Raw genomic sequence first — 27,566 nt, forward strand, 5'->3', positions numbered from 1 at the left:
TCTGAGTCAATTAAACCTTTTTCCTCTATAAATTACCCAGTCTCAGGTATGTCTTTAGTAGCAACGTTGAGAATGAACTAATACAGGAGTAGTCTTTTGTGTGTGTCTTTTCTCTCAATAGTACATGTGTGAGACTCACTATCTTGTACGTGGTTGTAGTCACTTGCACTTTTTTTTTTTTTTTTTTGCTGTATAGCCTTCCGTTGTGTGAGTACACCAACATATTGTTATCCATCTGACCATTGGTGGGCATTTGGTTGTTTCCAGTTTTGGGCTTTTGCGAACAGTGCTGCTATGAATATTTTAGTGCACGTCTTTTGGTAAACATATGTAGGCATTTCTGTTGGGTATACCTAGGAGTGGAGATTCTACATGTTGTAACATTAGTTCTCAGACCAAGTTTATCCAAGCCAGTCTTTTCACATTTCCCAGGCCTCAGAAGCTGAGTGCCTGGAATACAGAACTGAAGTCCGGGAGAAGGAGGAGACAGACAAGAAAAGGGCCGCTGAGAACCCAGGAGAGCTGACCCTGATTCACTTTAGATCCCGATTCGCATTGTCCTCCATGATTTCTTTCATACCCTTGGATCAAGCTAATTTGCTTGGGTGGACCCAAGGCAGGGACTCAGGCTGGGAAAGCAGTGTACAGTGTGGGTTTAACATCCTGATCCTGCAAGAGAAGCCCCTCAAACTACATCCCCACACAGTGCCTGGGGCAGCCCTGCAGAAAACCTAGGAGGTGCCAGCATTTCCACTTAGGAGATGCCTGAGGGAAGGATTAGGGCTTCATGGGAGGTGCTTGGCAAATTGCTTGGCTGAATCAGGCCTGGGGAGGGATCTTGGAATTCCTGGGCCAGGGTTGGGTTGTTGGATAATGCACATTTTGTTACCCAAAAGAAATCTGCGGAGTCTAGACAACCCCAGAGCTGAACCAGGAGAAGGAAACCCTCTAAGGCCCTGCTATTTAGAAAAAAAAAAAAAATTGCATTGGTCAACAAAACAATCTGTGTACAAATGGGAAAAACAATCTCTCCTCCCCTGTCAAACCGGTGACAGAAGTGGGGTCCCACACGGACTGTGGCTGCGAAGGGAGAGGGAGGAGAAGGCTTTTCTCGAAAAGAAGAGGAGGGCGTCATTCAGCCTCTTGTGGACTGTGGTCTATGTGCGGGGCCTCCAAATTCTCCTCTGTGCCTGTTTATACTTCATGATAAACTGCGTACTTTGGGGATGAAATGTGACTGACATCTCATTCTGTATTCTGCACACTCATCTTAAAGATTCAAGAGAGGACGCTGCATGGGGAATCATGACCCGGAGGAGATCTGACTTCATTCCCTCTTGCTGCATTTGGGCTGGGCCTGGGCTCTGGGGAGGGCTTTCCGGCATTGCCCCCTCCCAGGCAGCTCTGCCCCACTTCCCACCCCAGGCCCTCCTCCTGTCTCCTGCCCTTCCAGCCCTTCTCTCCTAGGCCTCCTTCCCCATGTGGCTGCAGATAGGGCTGTGAGGCTGTTTCCTGCCCTCTGACTTGTCTTGAAGAAGCAGTGGTAGGAGGCTGGGTGTGGTGGCTCACGCCTGTAATCCCAACACTTTGGGAGGCCAAGGCAGGTGGATCGCCTGAGGTCAAGAGTTCGAGACCAGCCTGGCCAACATGGTGAAACCCCATCTCTACTAAAAATACAAAAATTAGCAGGGTGTGGTGGCACGTGCTGTCATCCCAGCTCCTTGGGAGGCTGAGGCAGGAGAATTGCTTGAACCCGGGAGGAGGAGGTTTCAGTGAACTGAGATTGCGCCACTGCACTCCAGCCTGGGTGACAGAGCAAGACTCCATCTCGGGTTAAAAAAAAAAAAAAGTAGTGGTAGGAGGCTGTCTTTTGGGAGGGTCTGTAGGCTGAAGGTCCATGGCACAGCTGCATGTGTCTACTGGGCCCTGCCAGACCTCCCAGGCCTCCACCAGGGATTGGACCTGGGGAAGGCTCCCTGGCTCCATGGATGGCTCTGGCTCTGGCCTTGGCTCTGGCCCTTGGTACTAAGGGGCCCTGGGGCTCTTCTCTCAGGCTTGATGGATGGGGGACCGGGGCCCGGAGGTCTGAGGAAGAGCCTGGTGTGGCCTCCCACGGCCTGTCCTTGTCTTCTTTGCTGCCCGGAGCCCAGAGCTCCCGTGGCCTCAGCTGGTTTCTGCGGTGAGCAAGTACAGAGAGACAAATATGCGCATTTCTCCAGCTGCACAAACACCCAGTCACAGCTCCCTTCTCAGTGCCGGGGAGGTCTCTGCTTTCTGGAGAGATGAGGGCTCATTCAGTTTCCAATGGTAAAGGGTGGGGATGGGGACAAGAAAAGGGGGACGAAGGAGGATGAGAGAGACAGAGAGAAACAAAGAGCATCTGGGGAGGAGACGGGGCCTCTGTCTGTAAATGAGAGGATCTATTTGTATCTCCCAGCATCCCAGCTTTCCTTATTTATATGGAAATATGGAGGGAACATGTGCCTGTTCTGAGTTGTATCACTGGGGCCTCACATTAGATATATTTCAGTTTAGCCAAGAGTGGTGAAGTGACTCTGGGGAAGCGATGTCAGCTTGCTCTGCTGACAGTCCTGGGGCCAGTGGTGGCTTTTAGGGGAGTGGGTCACTGGGGGAGGGTCGGCCTGACCTGCTTCCCTCCTGGGTACCCGCCCCCTGCCTTGTCTTTGGGCATTCCCAGAGCAAAAAATGTGCCTGGTACCCCAAGGGCTCATTGGGAAGGGGTAGGGGCTGTCTCCCCAGGTCTCAGGGGTTTCTGGAGTTCCATGCCATCTGCAGAAGATGGGAGCAGCTCCTGAGCCCCTGGCACTGGGGGGTGGGACTCTTACTGCCTTGGTCCAGTCTGATGGCTAATTTTTGTATTTTTTATTGAAAAGGGGTTTTGCCATGTTGCCCAGGCTGGTCTTGAACTCCCGAGCTCAACCAATCCATCCACCTTGGCCTCCCCAGGTGCTGAGGTTATAGGCGTGAGCCACTGCGCCCGGCCTGCTGCCAGCTTTTATAGGAGCGATTCTTTCTTTTCCCATTTCTCTAATCTCTGGAGGCAATTAGGGGAAGACACAGAAACAGAAGTCAGGGCGATAGAGACTCAGAGCTCAATGAGCCCAGCCCCCTCATTTTACATGAGGGTAAATTGAGGCCAAGAGAAGGACGGTGACCTGCTCACCTGTCTGGTCCGCAGCAGAGCAGGCCTAGAGTCCAGGCTTCTGCCCCACCCCCCTTGACCGGGCCCGTGCCACCATGCTGCTGCTGCAGCCTCCACTTTGTTGACTCTCAGGGGCCTCTGCAGCCCTAGGCCAGACCTCAGAGTTTTTGGCCCATCATCTGTTTTTCAGCCTGCACAATGGCACTGGGAGCGTGGGGTGTGGGTAGGGAGCTGTGACCGTGAGGTTTCTGGGAGGGGCTCAGGCGATAGGCAGGGGCAGAGGAAGCTTGGGGTGGGCTTGGAGAGTGGGACCGGTAGTGCAGCAGGCAGGGTGCCAGGCCTGAGGTGCTCCAGGGAACACAGCATCACCCCAAAAGCCATGCTGTGGGCTCAGCACCACTGGGGTGCTGCGTCTGCAGGAACGAGCTGCTGACCAGGCTCTGTGGTCAGTCAGCCTGAGTGCTCTGGCCACGGCACCGCTACGGCGTCCCAGCTGTGAGACACCGTATGGGATGAAAAATTCCTTTTTTCATCTGAGTCCTTTGGGGAAGGGACTACTCCAGCCCGAGCTATCAGCGACAGCCCACCAGGGCTGCCCAGTGAGGCCAGGCAGGCTGTGCACTGCATGACTCCACGACACCCTTTAGGCGGCCACAATACCAGTGGTGTCCTGTGGAGTTGTAGAAAGCAGTGGCCAGGCAGGTCATCTGATGTCTTCCAGTTTTTTTTAGCTGAAATGATGGAAATCTCTTCATCTACTCTGTGCTACAAGCACTGGTTGCAAGCTCGGTATTGAATTTGGATGATGGGCTTGGGCAGGCATCTCTGAAATGAGAGTGATCTGAAAAAGTAAACCGTTGCCCCCGCCTCTGGGAAGCTGAAAGAGAAAGGGAGCTATCTATATCCTGTTTTCATCCCACTCCTTTGGAGAAGGACTACTCCAGCCCAAGTTATGAGCGATGGCTCACCAGGGCTGCCCAGATTAACCGATTGAGTGTGTGAGTGCGTGGGGAGGGCCTGAGAGGCTAGAGAGACCTGAGTTAGTGTCGTTTAACGCTAGTATGAAATTTCCCGGTCCCAGCTGAGTTTTTGAAAATCCACTCTGTTTTCTGTAGAGGGACTTGTGGGGAGGTCCTTTGCTGCTTCAGCTCTTGGGGTGGGGAGGAAATATGCCCATTTTCTCCAATACCCGACCCCATCCATGAGCCTTCCTGGGCATCTCTGCCTCTCTCTCCTCCTTTTCTTCTGCCCCCCACATCCCCCATGCTCCCACTCATGCCTGTTCTTCAGAGCCAGGAGCCCTGTGTCTTTAAGGAAATCGCAGCTTCTCCTGTTTTGCAGCCCTAGCCTAGCTGGCATTTCCAAGGTGTGTGAGTGGTCCCTCCCCAGCTCCTGCGGCCTCCCTTCTGACCTCAGGCAGGTTCACCTGGCAGGGGAGCCCAGCCAGGGGGTGACTTATATCAGGGTGGGAACGCGGCGGCAGTGGCTGGACTGGCCGGACCAGGGAAGAAGGGCAGAAGCAAAGCAGAGGTGTGAGAGCAGCCCCGGTGATGCAGAGGCCGTCGGCTGCCCCTGCTCCGCCCGCCACCTCTAGCTCCCTCTCTCCTCTCCCTGTTCTGCCTCTTCTCAGTGGCCGCTCTCGTCACTTTCCTGGTCCTGTGGTCTGCAGATGGGGCCTGTTATTCTTGCCTTGAGACGGGGATGCTGAAGCTCAGAGCCATTCAATGACTGCCCTGGTCACACGGGGGTCAGTGGGCAGAGGCCCCAGTCCCCTTGCCCCTCCCCAGATGGGGAGACTGCAGTGTGTTCTACACGGTCTCGGGGCTCCCCAGCAGGGCTGAGCTTGGGTGCCCGGGTGGTAACATTCTCGGCAATGCAGCTTTCCCCAGCTTCCCGGTCTCTCTTCCTCACTCTCCTGCTGGGGTTTCCATTAGCTCCCGGTTAAACCACTCACCCTCAAACCCTTGTCCAAGGCTCTGCTTCTGGGGAGCCCAACCCACAGCATCCTCCACTGGGCCCCTGGACTGGCAGCCTGGGAGCGTCGAAGGTTCGTGTCCCCAGGTGACTTGGCTCATTTTGGGGGAGTGATTTCAAGCCTGATCCATAGGGGTTTGGGAGGAGCTGAGTTGGGGATTTTAGTGCCTGGAGCCCAGCACCTATGGACTGTGTGGAGGGACAATGTGAAGCCTTCAGATTTAATTAAAAAGGAAGGCGAGAACTCGCTCCCGCACACTGGCACGTGCAGCGCTAATGATCGGGAATGATTAGAAAGGAAGCCGTGGAGGATTGCAGGCTGGCTAATGGGAACTTGGTCGAAATACCTCATTTTCATTTAATTTTCTTCTTCACAAGGTCTCCCCTCCCCAGGCTGGGAGCAGAGGGAAGAGCAGCCGCCTCAGCCCCAGGGAACCTGCCCTTGTCAGTTGATCTTTGGGAAACCAAAGACCAACTTGAGATTCAGAACACATGCATTATGGTTTCCAACAGGAGGGTCCAGGGAAGAGGGATGGGGAAGAGATGGAGTTAGGGCCCAGAGGCCAGGCGGGAGAAGGAGGGCTGGGGAAGCAACAGGGGCCTGGGCCCCTGAACACAGGCTCCCAACTTCCCTGCACGTCCGGATCCACGGGGAGCAAGGCAAGTGCAGATTCCTGGGCCCCGGGCCCTAGAGAGTTGAATGGGCAAATCTAGACCAAGGCCCAGAAATCTGAATTTTAACAGCCTGGCCAGAAGATTCAGATGCTGCTGGGTGATTGGCCACACGTCTAGGAACCCTGATCTAGAAGTCCTGCCTGGAGCTTACTGTTTGGGGGCTCTGGGGCTTCTGTCCCAGTGCTGGGCCTTTTCTGCCATCTCACGGACATGAGGGTTGCTGGGCCCCAAGGCACCTCAAAGGTTACATCTAAAGCTCCATTTTACAGTTGACAAAATTGAGGCCCAGAGGGCTTAGGAAATGATCCCAACGTCACATGGCTGGTGGGGAACAGGGCTGCCCAGGGCTCTGCACTCCACCACGATGCTGTTCTCTGCACCGCAAAGCAATGCAGCAAAGGGATCAGGAGTGCCTGGGAAGATGGGGCTGAGGCTGGGGTCTGGTGTTGGTGCTGGGGGACTTTGGGGCCAGCTTTGAGCTGCCCCAGCCCGGACACCAGGTGGCCTCAGGTGGCCTCCAGGCTGCTCGGGCCTCCCCTAACCATACCCACACTCTGCCCACAGTGATGGGGGGCCCCGAGTCCCGCGGCGTCCTGCGCAAGATGAGCGACCTGCTGGAGCTGATGGTGAAGCGCATGGACGCACTGGCCAGGCTGGAGAACGGCAGTGAGCTGCACCGGGCCGGCGGCGACCTGCACTTTCCCGCAGACAGGTGAGGAGACGCGGGGAGGAGGCACATGGAGCAGGGGAGCGGTGGCACCTGCCACTCTGCCCGGGGTGCTGTCCGTCATCTCCTTTTGTGAATCTGGAGAAGATTTGGACCACACAGTAATACAGCCCAGAGTGCATTTCTACCACCCAAATTTAACAACTGTTAACATTTTGTCGCATTTGTGGCCTGTTTTCCTCTTTAAATAAAACGTCACAGATGAAAACTGAAGGGCCCTTTAATGACTTCTCCCTAGAGATAAGTGCCTCCCTAAATTTGCTGTAAGTTTTTCCAGTCCATTCCAAGCACATTTGCACATATGTTTAACACACACACACATTATAAATGCATAGTGTGTGATTTTAACAAATTCCATGTAAGTGGCATCTCACAGTACATATTCCACTGCCTTTTTTTTTTTTTGACACAGAGTCTGGCTGACTCTGTCACCCAGGCTGGAGTGCAGTGGCACAGTCTCAGCTCACTGCAACCTCTGTCTCCCGGGTTCAAGCGATTCTCCCGCCCCAGCCTCCTGAGTAGCTGGGACTACAGGTGCATGCCACCACACCTCAGTAATTTTTGTGTTTTTAGAAGAGACAGGGTTTTACTATGTTGTCCAGGCTCATCTCGAACTCCTAACCTTGTGATCTGCTGCTTTGGCCTCCCAAAGTGCTGGGATTACATTTACTGCCTTAAAAATTTTTTTAAAAATTTTTTTTGAGACAGTCTTATTCTGGGCTGGAGTGAAGTGGCATGATCTTGGCTCACTGCAACCTCCATCTCTCGGGTTCAAGCGATTCTCCCGCCTTAGCCTCCCAGATAGCTGGGACTACAGGCACGTGCCATCAAACCTGGCTAATTTTTGTGTTTTTAGTAGAGACAGGGTTTTACTATGTTGGCCAGGCTGGTCTCGAACTGCTGACCTCGTGATCTGCCCACTTTGGCCTCCCAAAGTGCTGGGATTACATCTTTGCCTTTTAAATTAAAAAAAAAAAATTTTTTTTTGAGACACTCTTACTCTGGGCTGGAGTGAAGTGGCACGATCTTGGCTCACTGCAACCTCTGCCTCCCAGGTTCAAGTGATTCTCATGCCTTAGCCTCCTGAGTAGCTGGGATTATAGGAGTGCACCACCACGCCAGTTAATTTTTCTGTTCTTTTTAGTAGAGATGGGGTTTCACCATGTTGGCCAGGCTGGTCTCGAACTCCTGACCTCAGGTGATCCAACCATCTCAGCCACCCAAAGTGCTGGGATTACAGGCATGAGCCACCCGGCCTTTTTTAAAAAATTTTTTTCATGATGATTTTAAACTCTGTGTTGAAGGGCATGTGTGGATACTATGTACCCCTGGCCATTTTTGCCAAGTAGAACTTTCTGGTTTATTTCTTCTAAATATTCTCCTGCTTCGGCCAGGATGTCTGAGAGCCCAGAGTCTGTGCTGCTATCCTATAAGCCCCAGGGATACATGAGGTGTGACATCCAAATCATGTGTCCTAGGTATATATGGCATCTCCTGGACCTCAGAGAACAGGAGTGCGGGAGGTCAGGCTGTCCCGACTGGCCCCTAGAGGTGGATGTGGAAGGAGGGGCTTTGACCCCACCCTATTCCAGGGAGACGAGCTCCACTTTCCCTCTTTTATATATTGGGGTTCTTTATGAAATTGATTTGCTAAATGTATTCTAGCTGCTAAAAATTAAGCTTGAAACGCACTTTTAGACAATTTGCAAGCTATTTCTCAGCCAGCGTGTGTGATGGAAAAGCCAAAGCTCTAGGCATTTCTAAAGTACGGAGTTGGGTGAAACAGAAGAAAATGATGACCCGCAGGAGGTCACTGTGCCCGTGGGAGGGTTGGAGGGATGCCTGCCTGAGTCAGGCCTGAAACACAGTGCGCCCATGTGGACAGGTGTGGGATCCTTTGCCATGTAGCCTGCTGGTGCTGGGCTGCTGGTCATGGGGCCAACCTCTAACTGGCTTTGCCGATTGAGTGAACGTCCTGGATGCCTGGTAGGCTGGCCTGGTGTGAGCATCATTACCCTCATATTAGCTGACATTTACTCAAAGCACACTAAGCACCTGGCATGGTTCTTACTGCATAAGCTTAAGATAGGTGAGATAAGATAGATCTTACCTATCTCACAACCATCTTATGGTTTAATCTTTAAAGATTTAATTAAGTCTTTACTCTCCCAGAGGAGGAAACTTTAATCTCCCAGAGGAAGAAACTGAGGCACAGAGAAGTTCAGAAACTCACCCAAAGTTGCACAGCTGTAAGAGGCTGGACTTGGCTTTGGGTTCAGGCTGACTGGCTCCACAGCCCACATTTCTAAGCAGTGTGCTCTTGATGATTCATTAAATATGTGGTTATATGTGGTTTGGTTTTTGTCCCTTTCTAAGAGGTTTTATTTATTTATTTATTTTTTTGAGATGGAGTCTTGCTCTGTTGCCCAGGCTGGAGACCAGCAGTGGCGCGGTCTCGGGTCACTGCAACCTGTGCCTCCTGGGTTCAAGCAATTCTTCTGCCTCAGCCTCCTGAGTAGCTGGGATTACAGGTGTGTGTGCCACCATGCCCAGCTAATTTTTGTTTTTTGGGTTTTTTTTTGAGATGAAGTCTCGCACTGTTGCCCAGGCTGGAGTGCGGTGGCATGATCTCAGCTCACTGCGACCTCTGCCTCCCGGGTTCAAGCGATTCTCCTGCCTCAGTCTCCCGAGTAGCTGGGATTACAGGCGTATGCCACTAAGCCCAGCTAATTTTTGTATCTTTAGTAGAGACAGGGTTTCACCATGTTGGCCAGGATGGTCTTGATCTCCTGACCTCGTGATCCACCTGCCTCGGCTTCCCAAAGTGCTGGGATTACAGGTGTGGGCCACCGCGCCCAGCCTAAGTTTTGTATTTTTAGTAGAGACAGGGTTTTGCCATGTTGCCTAGGTTGGTCTGGAACTCCTGACCTCAGGTGATCTGCCCGTCTCGGCCTCCCAAAGTGCTGGGATTATAGGTGTGAGCCACTGTGCCTGGCCTACTGGATTTATTTTTTAAAAAGATCATTCTGACTGCTGTGTGAAAACTGGATTAACAGGGTGGCAGGAGGGGAAGCAGTGAGGCAGTGGTGGAGATGGGGAGTGCCGGCAAAGGAATCTGAGCTTCCTTGGAAATCCCCCTGAGGCATGAGGCCATTTTCCTCTCTGTGTGCACGGATCCTTCTTCTCTGACACTGTCTGTGTGCCCTTGGATCCAGCCCCTGCTCCCCAGCTCCATCTTTCTCCCTCAGATCCAGTCCTTTGCCCCTCTTTCATTCTTTCTGCTTTCCTGTCTGCCCCCAGCTTTGCCTCTGATGCAGCCTCTGTCCGAAGGCCTGTTCCCCAGGTCAGGAGCAGGCCTTGTTGGTCTCTGTTGAGGATATTGCTGCAGGCAGCAGAGCTGAGGGTCCAGTGGACCCCTGGACTCCAGGTCTGCCTTCTTGGGCTGGGGGTGGTACTGCTGGCACATCCAGTGTTTCTCTGATTTTTTTCCGGTCCTGGCCTGTGCCTCCCTCCCCTGCCCTGCCCTTCTCCTCCTGGGGAAGGAGGGAACTTGTAGCAGGAGGAGGAGCATGCGCCACCTCCCGGCTCCCTCCTGGGAAATAGCAACCATCCATCACGACTGGCAGAGCCCATCACACCCACAGGCAGAGCCATCAATTTCAGGGATACTGTGGTTGCTGGTTTCAGGGAGAAAAATAGTGGCTGTGTCCCGGGTCTGTGAAAGCCGCCTGCTCACATGCTCCCGTGCACAAACACTCCTGCCCCCTCCCCACCCTGAATCTGACTCCAGGTTTCCCAACCTGCAGCTAGACGGGCAAGAATCCTGCAGGAGTGCCTGCTGCTGCACTTCCAGAAAACTCTCAGGTGCCTGCACTTGGATTCCCCACTTAGAAATTTCCCGTGGCTTAAAAAAACACGTCCCCTGTTCTTCCTCAGCCCTTTTGGAAGCTTCTGGGCTGCCGCCTTCCACTCATGGCTGGTGTGTCCTCAGGGAAAGTAAATTTGCAATTTTAGCCTAGGAAAACATAATTAGAGAGGCAGATTTGCTTCAAATGGCATCGTATTATGTATCCTAAAGCCAAATAGTAATGATCTTTGAATTTTCCATAAGGCCATAAAACCACCGAAATTTGAGGCTGTCTGGATTGAAGAGGTCAGTCCGTATTTGTTGAATGCCTAGTGTGTGCAGAGTCTGGGCTGTAGGTTTGAGAGCAGGTGGAGGGGACACAAAAAAGATAGAATTCCACTGCATGCCCGGTGCCCAGCCTGGCCGGTGGCCCCTGGGAGTGGGGCAGACCTGGGTGGCCTTGGGCTCTGCGAGCCTCAGGTTCTTCACATGTATGTTAGAGATGATGCTGATGGGAGGCCTGGGCCCTGTGCTTGGTGCTCAGAAGAATAGTTTGTCTCCTTTCCTTTCCTTGTACCGTGAGGGTCCGGAGAAGAGGGTGACCCAGCCACTCTGTGGGAGGCTTAGAATCACCAAGTCCCCATGGCACGGGGGAGTTTGGGATAGCCTTGAAGGAGGGACATTTTGACTGGGGAGACAGCCAGCACTCTGGACAGCAGGAAGGAGCAGATGGTCCTGCAGACCCAGAGGTGGCTGAGCCCCAGGGAGGTGGACCAGGGAGGAGGGGCTACCTAGGAGCACTGTGGCTGGAGGACCTGGTGAGTGAGGGGCAGTGGTGGGCTTGAACCCTGAACTTTGATGGCTCTAAAAACCACCTTCAGGCTGGGTGTGGTGGCTCATGCCTGCAATCCCAGCACTTTGGGAGGCCAAGGTGGTCGGATCACTTGAGGTCAGGAGTTTGAGACCAGCCTGGCCAACATGATGAAACCCAGTCTCTACTAAAAATGCAAAAATTAGCCAGGCGTGGTGGCACATGCCTGTAGTCTCAGCTACTTGGGAGGCTAAGGCAGGAGAATCGCTTGAAGCTGAGAGGCAGAGGCTGCAGTGAGCCGAGATTGCACCATTGCACTCCAGCCTGGGTGACAGAGTGAGAGTCTGTCTCACAAAACAAAAAACAAAAACAAAAAAACACTGTTGTCCTCTAGACTCCCCAGTTTATGTCTTAAGCTGGGGCTGTAGCCCTGGATGCTGCTGCTTTCAGAATAGGCACCTGCCGACCCACCTGGGTGTCCTGGGAACGCTCAGACGCGGGGCCTCCTGGTTGCACCCAGGGCCCCCTTCTCTCCCAGCCCCCATCTCAGGCTGTATCAGTGCCATTATTGCCATGACTCAGACCCCAACCTTGCAGTCACCCCTGGCTCTTCTCTCATACACTTGCCCCGTCCCTCAGCAAATTCTCCCACCTTCAGAGTATGCCTGAGAAGCCCACCTCTTCTCACCCCACCGACAGACCCCAACCAGCTATTCCAACTCAGCAGCCACTGGGGTCTTTCTTTCCCTCCCTCCCTTCCTTCCTTCCTTCCTTTCTTTTTTCTTTTCTTTTTTTTTTTTTTTTTTTTAACAGAATCTTGCTCTGTCCCCTGGGCTGGAGGGCAGTGGTATGATCTAGACTCACTGCACCCTCCGCCTCCAGGGTTCAAGCAATTCTCCCGCCTCAGCCTCCCCCAAGTAGCTGGGATCACAGGCATGCACCACCATGCCCAGCTAATTTTTTTTGTATTTTTAGTAGAGATGGGGTTTCGCCATATTGCCCAGGCTGGTCTTGAACTCCTGACCTCATGTGATCTGCCTGCCTTGGCCTCCCAAAGTGCTGGGATTGCAGGTGTTAGCCACCGTGTCTGGCCCAGTAGGGTCTTTCTAAGTCATCAATAAGTCCAGGTCCCTCCTCTACTCCCTGCTCCCTGATGGCCCCCCAGCTCACTCAAGTAAGAGCTCAGGTCCTTCCACTGGCCCCACCATGCCTGGCCCCGTGTCCCTCTGACTCCTCCTGCTGGTTCTGCCACTGTCCCTGGAGCACAGTGATGTCAGACTTTGCTTCCCCGGGCAGGTGATAATGACACCACACACAGCCCAACCCCAGCTCTGCTCCTTTTAACGGGGAGTGCATGTGTGCATGGGTGTATTTATGTATTTATTTTTTTGTTTGGAAGAGATGAGTCCTCTCTGCTCTCACTTGGGGAGGGGGCCTCCCCAGCATCGGGGGTGGGGGGGCTCTGGATGGGCCAAGGAGGAGCTGAAGCAGAAGAGAGCAATGCGAATGCAAGCCAGGCTGGATGCTGGGGTGGGGGCTCCATGTCCCGTGTGGTGTGTGTGAAAGAGACAGAGGCGGACGCAGAGACATGGCGACAGAGAGGATCCGTCTCCCCGGCTCTGGCGCTCATGCTTCCAGCCGTGTGCACTCAGGTCTCCCGGTATGCGTCTCTGTAGGCACCTGTATACGTGAGTCTCTGTGTTTTAAAAGGAAAGTGATCAGTTTCATAATAAAATAACAGCCCCAGCAAGCACCCTAGCCGCGGCGGGGAGATCGATATCCCCATTAATTGAATGCAACTCTCGTAAATCAGGAGAGGAAGTCAGAATTAAACCTCTTTCCTGAGGTGGCCTGGAGAGCTCGTTCTCTGGGTAAGCAGACTGGACCAGAATCAGTGATTACCTCGTGGGGCCCGGAGGAAAGGGCTGAGCCTCAGGGGCCTCTTTGAGGGACCAGCCTGAAGGGAGTTGAGGATTGGGGCCTGCAAGGAAGTGGTGACCTGCCACCAGCCACCTGCGGAGCCAGAGTTCCCCGCTGGCCCCAGCCTGTCGCCCTAGGCCTCAGGTGGTGGAGGGAACAGAGCATCTGGGTCCGGCTCGTGGCCTGCAGTGTTGGCTGTTCTTTGTTCCCTTGGGACAGTGCCCGGAGGCTGGCTGCACGAGGGTCGGCCTTGGGAAGAGGGGTGGGCGGTGATCAGAGGCCTCGCTTGGCATTCTTTTACTTTCCGAGTAAGAAACGATGGTTTTGGTAGAATGCCTGGGGCTTAGTGTGTGTGCAGAAAATATACTCAGGCCCAGGTCTCCCATGCCAGGTGCATTGAGCTGTTTTGCAGATGCAGTGAGAAGATAAAAGGCTGGTGCAGGGGCAGCGTCAGTCTTGGGAGCTCGCCGTGTGACCTTGGGAAAGCCACTGTATCTGTCAGACATCCTGGGACCTTGGGACCCAGGCAGGCTCTTGAGGTCACAGTGCCCATGGGAGGTGACTGAGCTCACGGGAGGTCACTGTGATGGGTTTGGGCCCACCAAGGGGTGGCTCCAGCAGGCAGGGAGGGAAGAGCTCTCAGGGAACACACCTGATAGCCTGGGAAGTCACTGTCCCCTCTCCCCATCTCTGCCCAGAGCTATCTGCAAAGCCCTCTGGTCTCAGAAGCTGTCTCGGGCCACCGTGGGTACCTTCACTGGGAGAGAGGCGTGTGGTTGGCAGGTCAGGGGCCTCTTTCAGCCAGTGCCACCCAAGGGCAGCCCTCGGCCCCCAGGGGCATGTTGTGGATTCCAATGGACTTTACTGCAGAGCTGGCTGAAGTAATAATTATTAATCATCATAATAATGAATGATGATAATAATTAATGACAATAGTAAATAATAATAACAGCCACCCTCTATTGGGCACCAAGCTCACTAGAGCTTGGTGAGGAGGATCCCGTCCAGGTCTGAGCCAGGACTGCACTGTTGTCACAGCCCCACGATGCCGAGAGCCGGACCAACCACGTGACAGCCACGTTTATTGGGGATGGGGTGTGAAAAAGTCCCAAGTTCCCAGTGCAGTCCCTGCCGGGCTGGGAGGGAGGTGGGACCCTTCAGGCTGCAAGTATGTCCTGTTGGCCCTGAGGGCTTCCTGATCATGACGAGTGTCCCCACCTTTTCTGTTGAAGGCAGGGCGGGACCAGAGACCTTCACTCCCCTCCTACTGGCCGTGCCGTGGGTGGTCTCCTGGTCTGGCTTGGGAATAACCTGTCACTACAGGATCATGTGCCAAGGCCTGGGCCAGACTCACCGCCACCAGGAACCCAGGCCCCACAGAGTCCTGGGTCTGAAGGGGGACAGTGAATGGTGGATCTCAGGGTCACCCCCTCAGAAGGGGCTGTAGTCCTGTCCTCTAAGTGCCCAATAGAGGGTGGCTGTTATTATTATTTACTATTGTCATTAATTATTATCATCATTAATTATTATGATGATTAATAATTATTACTTCAGCCAGCTCTGCAGCAAAGTCCGTTGGAATCCACAACATGCCCCTGGGGGCCGAGGGCTGCCCTCGGGTGGCACTGGCTGAGCCATTGAAACCTCGGGTGGAGCAATTTCAGGGTCAGGAGACTCACTGCTTTCTGATGTGGTCCATTCTGTTGTTGGGTAGATCTAACTGGGACTTCACCCAGAAGGGGGTGAGACCTCACTTTGACTGAATGTCCATTACGAGTAGTGATAATAATAATAGTAATAGCACCACCAAAAATCATTAAAACTAGGTGTGAGCGCTAGGTACACCTAAGTATAGGTATACCTGTAACTACCTATAGGTATCTTAGGAGTTCAGGCTGCAATAGCAAAGTTCCATAGCCTGGGGGGCTCATAGACAACAGATATTTCTTTGTTTCTTTCTTTTTTTGAGACAGGGTCTCCCTCTGTTGCCCAGACTGGAGCGCAGTGGCACAATCACCACTCCCAGCAGCCTCTGCCTCTCAGGCTCAAACAGTCCTCCTGCCCTAGCCTCCTGAGTAGCTGAGACTGCAGGTGCATGCCACCATCCCTGGCTAATTTTTATATTTTTGTAGAGATAGGGTTTCACCATGTTGCCCAGGCTGGTCTTGAACTCCTGAGCTCAAGCAATTGGGCCACTTCAGCCTCCCAAAGTACTTGAATTACAGGCGTGAGTTACCGTGCCTGGCTTCAAGCATTCATTTCTCACAGTTTTGGAGGCTGGAGGTCTGAGACCAGGGTGCCAGCATGGTCAGCTTTTGGGGAGGGCCTTCTTTTGGGTTATAGATGCTCAGCTTCTTGCTGTGTCTTCACATGTCACATGGTGGGAGGAGATGGTGGGAGGAGGCTGAGAGAACTCTCTGGGGCCTTTTTTTTTTTTTTTTTTGGAGACCGATTCTCCCACCGTCACCCAGGCTGGAGTGCAGTGGCACGATCTTGGCTCACTGCAACCTCTGCCTCTCGGGTTCAAACAATTCTCCTGCCTCAGCCTCCTGAGTAGCTGGGATTACAGGTGCACACCACCACACCCAGCTAATTTTTGTATTTTTGGTAGAGATGGGGTTTTACCATGTTGGACAGGCTGGTCTCAAATTCCTGACCCCAGATGATCCACCTGCCTTGGCCTCTCAAACTGCTGGGATTACAGGTGTGCACCACTGTGCCCAGCCAGGGGCCCCTTATAAGGACACTAATGCCATTCATGAGGGCTCCACCCTCATGACCTAATCACCCCTCAAAGGCCTCACCTCCTAATACCATCACATTGCGGGTTAGGATTTCTTTCTTTCTTTTTTGTTTCTGGAGACAGGGTCTCCCTCTATCACCCAGGCTGGAGTGTAGTGGTACAATCTCGGCTCATTACAACCTCCGCCTTCTGGGTTCAAGCGATTCTCCTGCCTCAGCCTCCTGAGTAGCTGGGACTACAGGCATCTGCCACCACACCCAGCTAATATTTTGTATTTTAGTAGAGTCGGGGTTTCACCATGTTGCCCAGGGTGGTCTCAAACTCCTGAGCTCAGGCGATCTGCCCACCTTGGCCTCCCAAAGTGCTGGGATTACAGGCGTGAGCCACTGCACCCGGCCCTGGGGGTTAGGATTTCAACATACAAATTTTGTGGGGACACAGACATGGTTCATAGCAGCGGGCAAGACAAGAGCCTTCTATTGCTTACTCCTTCACACAGCCCTCTGAGGGTTGCCTTCTTTGACAGACAAGGGAGCTGAGGCTCAGAGAGGCTCGTGGGTTTAAGACATGCAGCACAGGGCCAGCCTGGTGGCCTGGCTGGCTCCAAAGTTCTCGGTGCTTCGAACATAGGGTTGTTCCTCTTCTAAGCCCTCCGTTGCCCTAACAGGCCTTGGGGAGGGCAGGGGGCTTCCTGAAGTGTGTCCCCTGACCCCACTGAATAAGAAAAAGCCAGCACAGTGAGGCTGGTGTGGTATCAGGGCCAGGAGGTAGGAAGTCTCTTTTTGAGACAGGGTCTCGCTCTGTTGCCCAGCCTGGAGTGCAGTGGCTCGATCACGGCTCACTGAAGATCTCAACCTTCTGGGCTCAAGCAGTCCTCCCACCTCAGCCTCCAGAGTAGCTGGGACCACAGGCATGTGCCACCATACCTGGCTAATTTCTGTATTTTTAGGGGAGATGGGGTTTCACCATGTTGGCCAGGCTGGTCTCGAACACCTGACCTCAGGTGATTCGCCCACCCCGGCCTCCCAGAGTGCTGGGATTACAGGCGTAAGCCACCACGCCCGGCCAGGTAGGAAGTCTTTAGAAGGAAGTTCCAGGACTGTGCTGAGCCAGTGGCCTCTGCCCCCCAGTGAAGCCCCCGAGTGCCAGGCAAGAAGGAAACTGGCAGAGCCTGTGTGGAGAGGAGAAGGAGACCTCAGGCTGGTCCTGGGGCTCCAGATGCAGGGCACTGGCACAGAACATCTGGGATTCCCAAGGCCAGCCTGAGGTCCAGTGATTTGCTAGGAGGACTCAGAACTCAGCACAGCCATGATCCTCACGGTGACAGCTTATTCCTTTGAAAGGATATGGATGAAAATCAGCCAAGGGGAGCGGCGCACGGGCGGGGCAGGGCCCTGGAGACCCGCATGGAGCACTGGTGTTCCTCTTCCGGTGGAGCTGTGACAGCGCTTGCTCTCCCAGCAACGATGTGGGACAACATGCATGGGTGTTGCCAGCCTTGGTGTCCAGTGATGTTATGGGGGCTGAGTCTCAGAGACATGACTGACCACTCAGGGGCTGACCTCAGTCTCTGGCCCTTCCAGAGGTCAAGCTGAGGCGGCGTGGCCCGAGGCCCCCATCAATCACGGGGAAGCACAGACTCTCGGGGGTGGCCCAAGGCCCCAGATAGACAAGGACACTCTTATCAGGGGGACACTCCAAGGGCTGAGGGGTGAGCTCCCGGGAGCAGGTCCAGGGCAGGCCTTTCTTTCGGATGTGTGGGTGTGGACATCCCGGAGCTGCCCAGCTCACCCGTTACTGCACACACAGCATGGGCTCTTGGTACCTGCGTGTTCTTCCCTCTGGCCCTTGAGTGGCTCAGTGATACCCCGTGATGCATCCCAGGGTCAACCCACACAGACACACCCCAGATTGCTCTCCCCTCTGCCCCCTCTCCCTGATAACCCCCTCAGGGTGTCCTTGAGGCTGGGCCTGCGTTTGGTTCATCTGTGTTTGGTTCCTCTGTGCCCAGAGCCCAGCACCGAGCAGGCATGTGGTAAATACGTGTGTATGCACGTGGATGATGGAGCCTCCTCCGGGGATACCCCTCCTGAGCTCTCCAGCCTCCCCTCTCCCTGACTCTCACGGGCCAGGTCTTCACTGTTCATGTTCACGCTGCTCTGCCGGAAGCCGCCGGTTCAAGCTCACCTGGGTTCACAGCCTTCCTCTCTTAAAATGCGTGTAACAAAGACATAAAAGAAAAGAAAGGAAAATGTACTATAAGCAGGACCAAAGGGCTCAGGGGCATCTGCACCAGCTGGAGAAAGACTGGGTGCACTTGGTGGTGGGAGTAAGGCCCAGGGGATTGTCCCCTGTCCCCCTGTCCCCCGTGCTGGGGTAGATTGAATTCAAGGTTTGTACCCTGGTAATGGATTCTTCAGGGTTAGGGTGGTTGTTGCCTGGGAAACTCCTTCTGCCAGAGCAGCTTCGGCCTCACCTCCTGCAGGTAGTGTTGGCTGTTATCCCAGCGGAAACAGCCCTGAAAGTCCCATCCCCCAGGATGTCACTTTTTAGACTGGTGGCAGGGGGTGCCGGCCTTTTGCTCGGTCTTGGCCTTGGTCCTGATGTCCTGCCCCCACCCTGTGCATGGACCCCTTCCAGGTGAAATGATGCATTCCTGCCTGTCTCAGAGCCCACCTGTTGGCACCACCTTCCCGGGGTGTAAGAGGTGGAAAATGGTTTTTCTTCCGGCAACCCAGCATGTCTCAGGGCAGCCTTTTCTGATTGACTGAAGCCAGCGTTCTACTCGTGGCTCCAGGCTGCTTCCTTTGCTGAAGACCAAGGCCTGGAGGCCCCTCATAAGCTTGTAGGCACTGCACTTGTGTCCAGGCATTCATTAGGGCCACTTGGCTCCCTGTTTCCCCCCAGGAACATCCTCTCCAGCTGTCCCTCTCCAGCCATGTTGCCTGTGCAGCAGCCTTCTGGGCTGGGCGGGGTGAGCTTTGGGGCTAGGTTGCCTGGTTGGACTGATTTTCTCATTTAATAACTGTGATCCTGAGCAAGTCACTCAGCCTTGCTGTGCCTTGGTTTCCTTCCTGATCTGTCCAATGGGAGCATTAAGAGGGACCAGGATGTTGCCATGGGCATTAAATGAGATCAGAGTATAGAAAGAGCTTGGCAAGTGAGTGCTCAATACCTGTTTGCTGTGTAACTGTCATTATCGTTAGTGGAATGGTTTTCTCGTGTCCTCCTAAAAGTCTAGGAAAAGTCCTGCCTCCCTGGGTGGCCTTATGATGTCGGGTACCTTCCTCCATAGAAAAGATTTTAGGCCAGGCACGGTGGCTTATGCCTGTAATCCCAGCACTTTGGGAGGCCGAGGCAGGTGGATCACAAGATCAGGAGTTCAAGACCAGCCTGGCCAAGATGGTGAAACCTCTGTCTCTACTAAAAATACAAAAATTAGCTGGGCATGGTGGTGCACCTGTAAATCCCAGCTACTCAGGAGGCTGAGGCAAAGAATTCCTTGAACCCAGGAAGTGGAGATTACAGTGAGCTGAGATTGCACCGGTGTACTCCAGCCTGGGCGACGGAGTGAGACTCTGTCTCAAAAAAAAAAAAAAGAATAAAAGAGGCAAAAAAAAGAACAGATTTTAAATGGCATTGGTTTCCTAGGGCAGCACAAACTGATTGTGTTAAACCAGCTGTCCCCAACCCCCTGGCATGGACCGGTACTGCTCCATGGCCTGTTAGGAACCTGGCTGCACAGCAGGAAGCGGGCGGCAGGCAAGCAAGTGAGGCTTCATCCGTATTTACGGCTGCTCCTCATCGCTCACATTACCACTTGAGCTCCACCTCCTGTCAGATCAGCAGCAGCATTAGATTCTTATAGGTGTGAAAACCCTATTGTGAACTGCACGTGTGAGGGATCTAGGTTGCTTGCTTCTGATGAAAATCTAATGCCTGATGATCTGTCACTGTCTCCCATCACCCCCAAATGGGACCATCCAGTTGCAGGAAAATGAGTTGCAGGGCTCCCACTGATTCTATGTGGTGGTGAGTTGTATAATTATTTCATAATAATAGAAATAAAATGGACAGTCAATGTAATATACTTGAATCATCCTGAAACCATCCCCACCGCCCCTCTCCCTGGGTCCATGGAAAAATTGTCTTCCACGAAACCAGTCCTGGGTGCTAAAAAGGTTGGGAACTACTGGATTAAACAACAGAAATTGATTGTCTCACAGTTCTGGAGGCCGGAAGTCTGAGATCAAGGCATCAGCAGGCAGTGCTAGGGAAGGATCTATTCCAGGCCCTGCTCCTGGCTTCTGGTTGTTCAAATTGGGAGCACAATTTGAGTCTTCACATGGTATCCTCTCTGTATGTGAGTTTCAGACCAAATTTCCCCTTTTGATAAAAACACCAGTCATATTGGATGAGAGACCCACTTCACTCCAGTATGACCTCATATAATCACTCATTACATCTGCAGTGACCCTGTTTTCAAGTAAAGTCACATTCTTAGCTATTGGGGGATAGGGCTGCAACATATGAATTTGAAGGGGGGGGCATCATTTAACCTATGGCAAAAATTATATTTTATAATATATGAAAATCACATATTAAAACATTTTCTTTGATCTACAAGGGTTTTTTTGTCCCCCAGTTTTTAAAGAAATTCAAATATTTTCAAGGGCCCCTAAAAGCAATGTGGGCCCTGGCCTGCACCTCCTAGCCCTGGTGGAGAAGTCAGCGCTGGTGCTGCCTACCCCACGGTGACAACACCAAGGCCCTGGGTTCCCCACATGGTGACAACCCGAAGGCCCTGGGTTCCCCAGACCACATTAGCTGAAGGCCATTGGCCACCATCCCCCCCAGTCCAGCCCCTCTTTTTCTTTTCCAACCAAGCATTTCCCAGGTCATAGATCTGTTGTGGTTTGAGGCTTTACGACATCTACTTCTGTTGTCACTTTTAGAAAAACCTCTCAGGGAGAGAAGCCTAATTGTATATGATTTGAAAATAGAAAGGGCTGCGCAAATGCTAAGTCCAGTATAATAATAGTGATGCCAAGTAATTCTGTTTTGAACAAGTTGAACTTGTTAAATCAGACAGATGCCATCTGCACTATTTAAAGCCTGTGCTGGCGATAGGTTTTACGCAGACATGCTTGTCGTAGGAAAATTGCTGAATCCCCCAAAAAGTAAAGTGCTTTGCTTTGTAGTCTGGCGTATGATGCTTCCTCTCAGGAATGGGATGACTGCTGTCCCTGGGGAGCAAAAGCATATCAAGCATGTATTGAGCACCTCCTGTATGCTGAGTACTTTGCATTTGGCCTCACAGCTAATCCTCACCAATAACTCCATTACTCAGATTTCACAGGAGTTAAAGCCTGAGTTCAGAGAGGTTAGGTAACTTGCCTAAGGTCACACAAATGTGAAGTGCAGCCAGGATTTGAACCCAGGACCTCTGACTTCCAGAGTTTCACTCTTTCCAGTACATCTCTGGCTAATGTGGAGAGTCACTGACCCAGGGCTTGAAACTCAAGGGCATCCCTTGATTTCTTTCTTTCCCGTGCGAGCGGCACGAGAATTAAAGCTTGGCCTTCAGCAAGAGGAACATGGTTGCTGAAAAGAACTTCTTGACAGCAGGAGCATCCAGGAGAACCTAGATACTCTCTCTCTCTCTCTTTTTTTTTTTTAAACAAAGTCTTGTTCTGTCACCCAGGCTGGAGTGCAGCGGTGTGATCACGGCTCACTGCAGCCTTGACCTCACGGGCTCAAACGATCCTCCTGCCTCAATCTGAGTAGCTGGGACCACAGGCGCACACCACCATGCCCAGCTAATTTTTAAAATTATTTATAGAGATAAGGTATCACTCTGTTGCTCAGGCTGGTCTCGAACTCCTGGGTTCAAGTGATCCTCCTGCCTTGCCCTCTCGAAGTACTGGGACTACAGGCGTGAGCCTCTGGGCCTGGTCCTGGACTCTCTTTTGTGATGGATTAAAAACCATTTCCCCTCAATTCTGCAGATGGTGATTATCTTAGTTTCGTAGGGTTGCCGTAAAAAATGACCACAAACCAGATGCCTTAAACCAACAGAAATTTACTCTTTCCCATTTCTGGAGACAGAAGTCTGAAATTAGGGTGTCAGCAGGGCTGTGTTCCTTCCAAAGCTCGAGGGGATACTCCTCCCTGCCCCTTCCTGGCTGCTCCTGGTGGATGCTGGCAGTGCCTGGCCTTCTTCATTCTGCAGACGCATCACTCCACTCTCTGCCTGCTTCGTCACATGGCCTTCTCCCCTGGGTGTCTGCACGTGGCCTTCTTAGAAGGACCCCAGTCATTGGACTTAGGACCAGCCTGATCCAATATGACCTCACCTGAACTAATTACATCTGCAAAGACCCTATTCCCAAGTCTTTGCAGACTTGCAAAGAAAGACCCTTTTTCTTTCCTTCCTTCCTTCCTTCCCTCCCTCCCTCCCTCTTTCCTTCCTTCCTTCCTTCCTTCTTTCTTTTTCTTTCTCTTTCTTTTCTTTTCTTTTTTTTCTTTTCTTCTTTTCTTGGTTTATAAAAAATAAGTTTATTGGCCGGGCATGGTGGCTCACGCCTGTAATCCCAGCACTTTGGGAGGCCGAGGTGGGCGGATCACGTGAGGTCAGGAGTTTGAGACCAGCCTGGCCAACATGGTGAAACCCTGTCTCTACTAAAAATACAAAAATTAGCCAGGCGTGGTGGCACATGCCTGTAATCCCAGCTACTTGGGAGGCTGAGGTAGGAGAATCGCTTGAACCCAGGAGGCAGAGGCTGCAGTGAGCCGGGATTGTGCCATTGCACTCCAGCCTGGGCAAAGAGAGCGAAACTCTGTCTCAAAAGAAAAAAATTTATTGAGGTATATTTTTCATAAAGTACACTAATATTAAAGGTAGGACTTGATGGAGTTTTACATATGGACAGATTCACCTACTGAGATTAGGTTACATAGAATATTTCTAGTACACAAGATTTCCTGTGTTCCTTCAGCGGAAGTCATTCTTAGCCCCTAAAACTAACTTCTACCCTGACTTCTATCAGCATTACTTTTGCCTGTTCTTGAACATCATATAAATGGAGTCACAGAGTACATAATCTTTTTTTTTTTTTTTTTTTTTTGAGACAGAATCTTGCTCTGTCACCAGGCTGGAGTGCAGTGACACTATCTTGGCTCACTACAACCTCTGCCTCCTGGGTTCAAGCAATTCTCCTGCCTCAGCCTCCTGAGTAGCTGGGATTACAAGTGCGTGCCACCACACCTGGCTAATTTTTTTTTTTTTTTTTTTTTGTATTTTTAGTAGAGATGGGGTTTCACCATGCTGGCCAGGCTGGTCTTGAACTCCTGACCTTAGGTGATCCACCCTCCTCGGCCTCCCAAAGTGCTGGGATTACAGGTGTGAGCCACTGTGCCCGGCCCATAATCTTTTTTATTTGGCTTATCATGCTCAACATTGTGACTCTGAGATTGGTTTATGTCATTGCACATAGCAGTAGCTTAATATTTTTTTTATGTCCATAGGTTATTGGGGTACAGGTGGTATTTGGTTACATGAGTAAGTTCTTTAGTGGTGATCTGTGAGATTTTGGTGCACGCATCACATAGTGCACTACACTATGTGTAGTCTTTTATCCCTCACATAAGGCTTACATTCTGAAGTTCCAGCTGGACATGAATTTTGGAGACACTCTTCAGCCTAAGTGATGGAGCCCCGAGCACGGGGCCCACGCTGGGCAGCGCCCGGCTCCACACAGGAAAGCTGAGTCCCTGTCCTCGAGGACTCAGGACTCCGTTCGGGGTTTCAGGCTGGCCACTCACAACCACACCCACGGTGGGGCAGGGGATTCAGAAAGTGACCTGGCTCTTGCAGGATGGATGGAGAGGAGCCTTGCTTCAAGGAGAGGTGCCTCCAGGAAGGGCTGAAACAGGTTGAGGTCCATTCTAAAGTCTCTAGTTGATCTGGCAGGACCCCCAGGCTTGGCTTGTCTTGACATAGGTTGTTTGTGCCCTGGGGTCTCTGGTTAGAAGGTAGGACAGGCACCCAGTTTTTCTCCATTTTGCGTGCCTCCTGTCATGATAGGAGCCTTAGAGCCCGGCTCGTCTCCAACTCTGACCCTGCAGCAGTGGAGGTTTCCCTGCCTCTGCACTCTCTCCTTGAAATATTCATTCCAGGCTGGGTATGGTGGCTCACACCTGTAATCCCAGCACTTTCAGAGACTGAGGCGGGAGGATCACTTGAGCCCAGGAGTTGGAGACCAGCCTGGGCAACATATTTTCTACAGAAAATTAAAAAAAAAAATTAGCCGGACGTGGTGGCTCATGCCTGTCGTCCCAGCTACTTGGGAAACTGAGGTGGGATGATGGCTTGAGCCCGGGAGGTTGAGACTGCAGTGAGCCATGAATGCGCCACTGCACTCCAGCCTCTGTCCAGGGTGGCAGAGTGAGAGCCCTTCTCTCTCTCCCTCTCACTCTCTCTGTATATAAAAAATATTCATTCCTGTCAAAGGAGCGTCCATCCTGCCCCTGTAGGTCAGCATGGAAAGCAGCTCCACGATCTTCATCTGGACTGATTTCAGAGCCTGGCAGACATCAAATTGGCATGTTTCTTCTTGGGGTGAACCCAGGCATTCTCGGTGGGAGCACATCACTGCCAAAAGGGAGAACACTGGTTCTTGAAACAATCTTAGCTGTAAGAACGTCTAAGAAACCCCTAGATGGGCAGTAATGAGGAAAGGCTGATGTGCCCTGGTCTAACCCAAGTCCCTGTGGCTGCTGCTTCAACCACATCAATATCAGTGCTGATCACGAATGCAAACAGTGCTGATGTCACACAGGTGCCGCTGGCCATGCACTTTACAGCTCTCTCTTCATTCAGTCCTCACGATAGTAGCTGCTCTTATGTCTTAAAAGATGAGACTGGTGAGCACAGAGAGGCTCGGTGACCTGCCCAGGGTCACACAGCTCATAGGGGGCTGAGCTTCCTCTCATCTCCTTGTATCGTACTGGTAATGAACCTTGATGAGTTTTGGACAGATGAAAAATACTCCTACTTCCTTCTGCCTGAAGACTTTTTGAGCAAATGAAGCAGGTGGCTTTTATGTCTCTTCTCTTTCTTTGCAATCTCACAGAAGGCTGTCGTGCATTCAACTTTGTGCTCCAAAAAGCTATGTCCAAGTCCTAGCCCCCAGGACCTGTGACTGTGACCTTATTTGGATATAAGCTCTTTGCAGATGTAATCAAATTAAGAGGAGGTGCTACTGGATTTGGATGGGCCCTGGTTCCATGGCTGGTGTTCTTATGAAGAGAGGAAAGTGGACACAGACACACACAAGGGAGAAACCGTGTGAAGGAGAGGAGGCGGAGGTCAGGGTGGAGCAGCCACGGGCTGAGGAACGCTGATTTCAGAGCCTGGCAGACATCAAGGGCTGCCAGGTAGGGCTGCTGCTACCTCCGGAAGCTGGGAGGGAGGCCTGGGGGGAGGCTCCCCTAGAGTCTGAAGACACCGGCCCTGCTGCCGCCTCGCTGTCTGACTTCCAGCCTCCAGAGCTGCCAGAGGAGAAAGGGTGTGGTTTTAAGCCACCTGGTTTGTGGAAATTATTTCAGTCGTCCAAGGAAACTAACACAAAAGTGGTGGCATTTTTTATTTTAAGAGTTTTATGTTTGTTTTTGTCAAAGTTTGCCTTGGGCACTGAACTAGAGTGAGAGGACAGACTGGATTGTGTGTGCATGTGTGCGTGTGTGTGCATATTTGTGTGTGTGTACATGTGTGCATGTGTGTTTGCTTGTGTGTGCGTGTGTGTGTGCGTGTGTGCGCATGTGTGTGCGTGTGCGTGCATGTGTGTACATGGGGGGCTTGTTCCCCATTCCTGTCATCTGCCTTTTGTCCCCTCCACTTTTGTGTCTGCTTTGCCCCCACCTGTCACCCTGACTAGTCCCCCCTTGTATATGGGGCCACTGCCCTTTCTTTCCTTAGGAAAGGTGGAGGTGGGAGAGTGTGATGGCTGTAGAGGGCGGGTGGCCATTGAGGGTTCCTGCTATGCCTTCTCTAGTGGGCAGCTCGCTAGGCTCAGAAGAGGAGGAGAGGTGGGGTTTGCAGACCCGAACGGAGCCCAGGTTGGAAAAATCCTTCATCGAATTCCCATTATGTGCAGCCATAAAGACCAGTACCTTGTATAGGGATAAACGGAGCTTAAACTGGGCCTGCAAAGCCATGGCGTGAGGTGAGACTCAAAGGAAACCGAATTAATATGTTAAAAAAAAAAAAAAAAAGGCAAGCAGCTTCCTGGAGAAAGACCCCCAGGGCTATCTTTGTGCGAGAAGATCTGCCAGCCATGGGAATCCATCTCAATAGAAGTTTGCAATGAGATAAATACTGCATATGACGGCTAATAAATGTCCCTGAGAGCTGAGTAGTAATCAACACAGGAAACAAATCCTCCAAAAATAAAAGCGACACTGGTATTGGTGGTGAGGTGGAGGGCTGTGGTGGTGGCAGTCACCTCCTTTAAGATCCTGGGAAGGATTTGTTCTCAGGAAGCCAGTGATAATTTACCGGAGTTTTAATACCTGGCAAGTTCCCAGGCTTCTGTGGGTAGAATTTATTTTGGCACAATACGGCCTCTTGGGAGGAAATAGAGAGACAGACTCGGAGAGGCCGGGCTGTGCCTAGGAAAAGGCCTCTGTCATCTGTGTGGTCCCTGGACAGAACCTAGCCAGGCTCTTGAATGGAATTCCTCTGCCTGTTTCAGCCCCATGCACTGCCCTTCAGCACACATGCAGTAATGCACGGACATGCCTGACACGTGCAGATAGGGTCACACGTGCAGATATGGGCACACGTGCAGTTGTGGGCACACGTGCAGATAGGGGCACATGTACAGTTGTGGCCACACATGCAAATATGATTATATGTGCAGTTATGGGTATGTGTGCAGTTGTGGGCACACGTGCATATGTGGGGACATGTGCAGATGTGGGCACCTGTACAGTTGTGGGCACACGTGCAGTTGTGGCCACATGAAGATATGTTCCCTGACTGCTCAGGGAAGGTGGAGGTGAGGCCTGGGGCCCAGGGGCGGGGATGTCCACTAAAAGGCCTCTCTGCAGATATGATCACACGTGCAGTTGTGGGCACATGAGCAGTTGTGACCAACATGTGCAGATATGGGCTTTCCCATATGTCTGTAACGTGTGTACTGGATGGGGTGGGCTGCCAGCTCCATCTTCTCACCCGATCCGCTCCCCACCATTTGGTCTGCTTGGGGTCAGGGTTTGGGAGCCTGGGGCATTGCAGAGCCTGCCGCCTTTGCCCGTGGGCCTTACTGGCAGGGCCCTCACGGGAAGGTCACCCCGGCTGGTTCTGTGGCTCACCTCTGGCTTCTCCCACTTAGGACGCCCCCTGGGGCTGGCCTCATGGAGCGGATCCAGGCTATTGCCCAGAACGTCTCCGACATCGCTGTGAAGGTGGACCAGATCCTGCGCCACAGTCTGCTCCTGCACAGCAAGGGTGGGTGCCAGGGGACGGGGGCACCCTCTACCCCTAGGGGGCCAATGAACTGGGTGCTGGGTGGGTCCTGGGAGGGTGGGACACCTGGGGTATGGCCGACTTCTCCTGACAGCAGCTCTTCTGGCTCTTCGGGGCCCCAGTTTAGGCTTTCAGCGGGAGGACTGGGGGTTCACTCCCCCCGACCCGGCAGGAGG

General features: G+C 52.4%; 1 protein-coding gene across 2 annotated transcripts in view; it reads left to right on the forward strand.

The window, feature by feature from the left end:
• Positions 1-27,566, forward strand: part of MGAT5B (alpha-1,6-mannosylglycoprotein 6-beta-N-acetylglucosaminyltransferase B) — a 157,120-nt gene that overhangs the window by 81,222 nt on the left and 48,332 nt on the right. For both annotated transcript variants that reach the window (XM_063657124.1, XM_054459585.2), the window contains 2 exons: positions 6,377-6,524; positions 27,257-27,372. In XM_063657124.1, the coding sequence (XP_063513194.1) occupies positions 6,377-6,524; positions 27,257-27,372 (264 nt within the window). The remainder of the gene's footprint in view (positions 1-6,376; positions 6,525-27,256; positions 27,373-27,566) is intronic.

Source organism: Pongo pygmaeus, chromosome 19, assembly GCF_028885625.2.
Source record: "Pongo pygmaeus isolate AG05252 chromosome 19, NHGRI_mPonPyg2-v2.0_pri, whole genome shotgun sequence".
Taxonomy (NCBI): domain Eukaryota; kingdom Metazoa; phylum Chordata; class Mammalia; order Primates; family Hominidae; genus Pongo; species Pongo pygmaeus.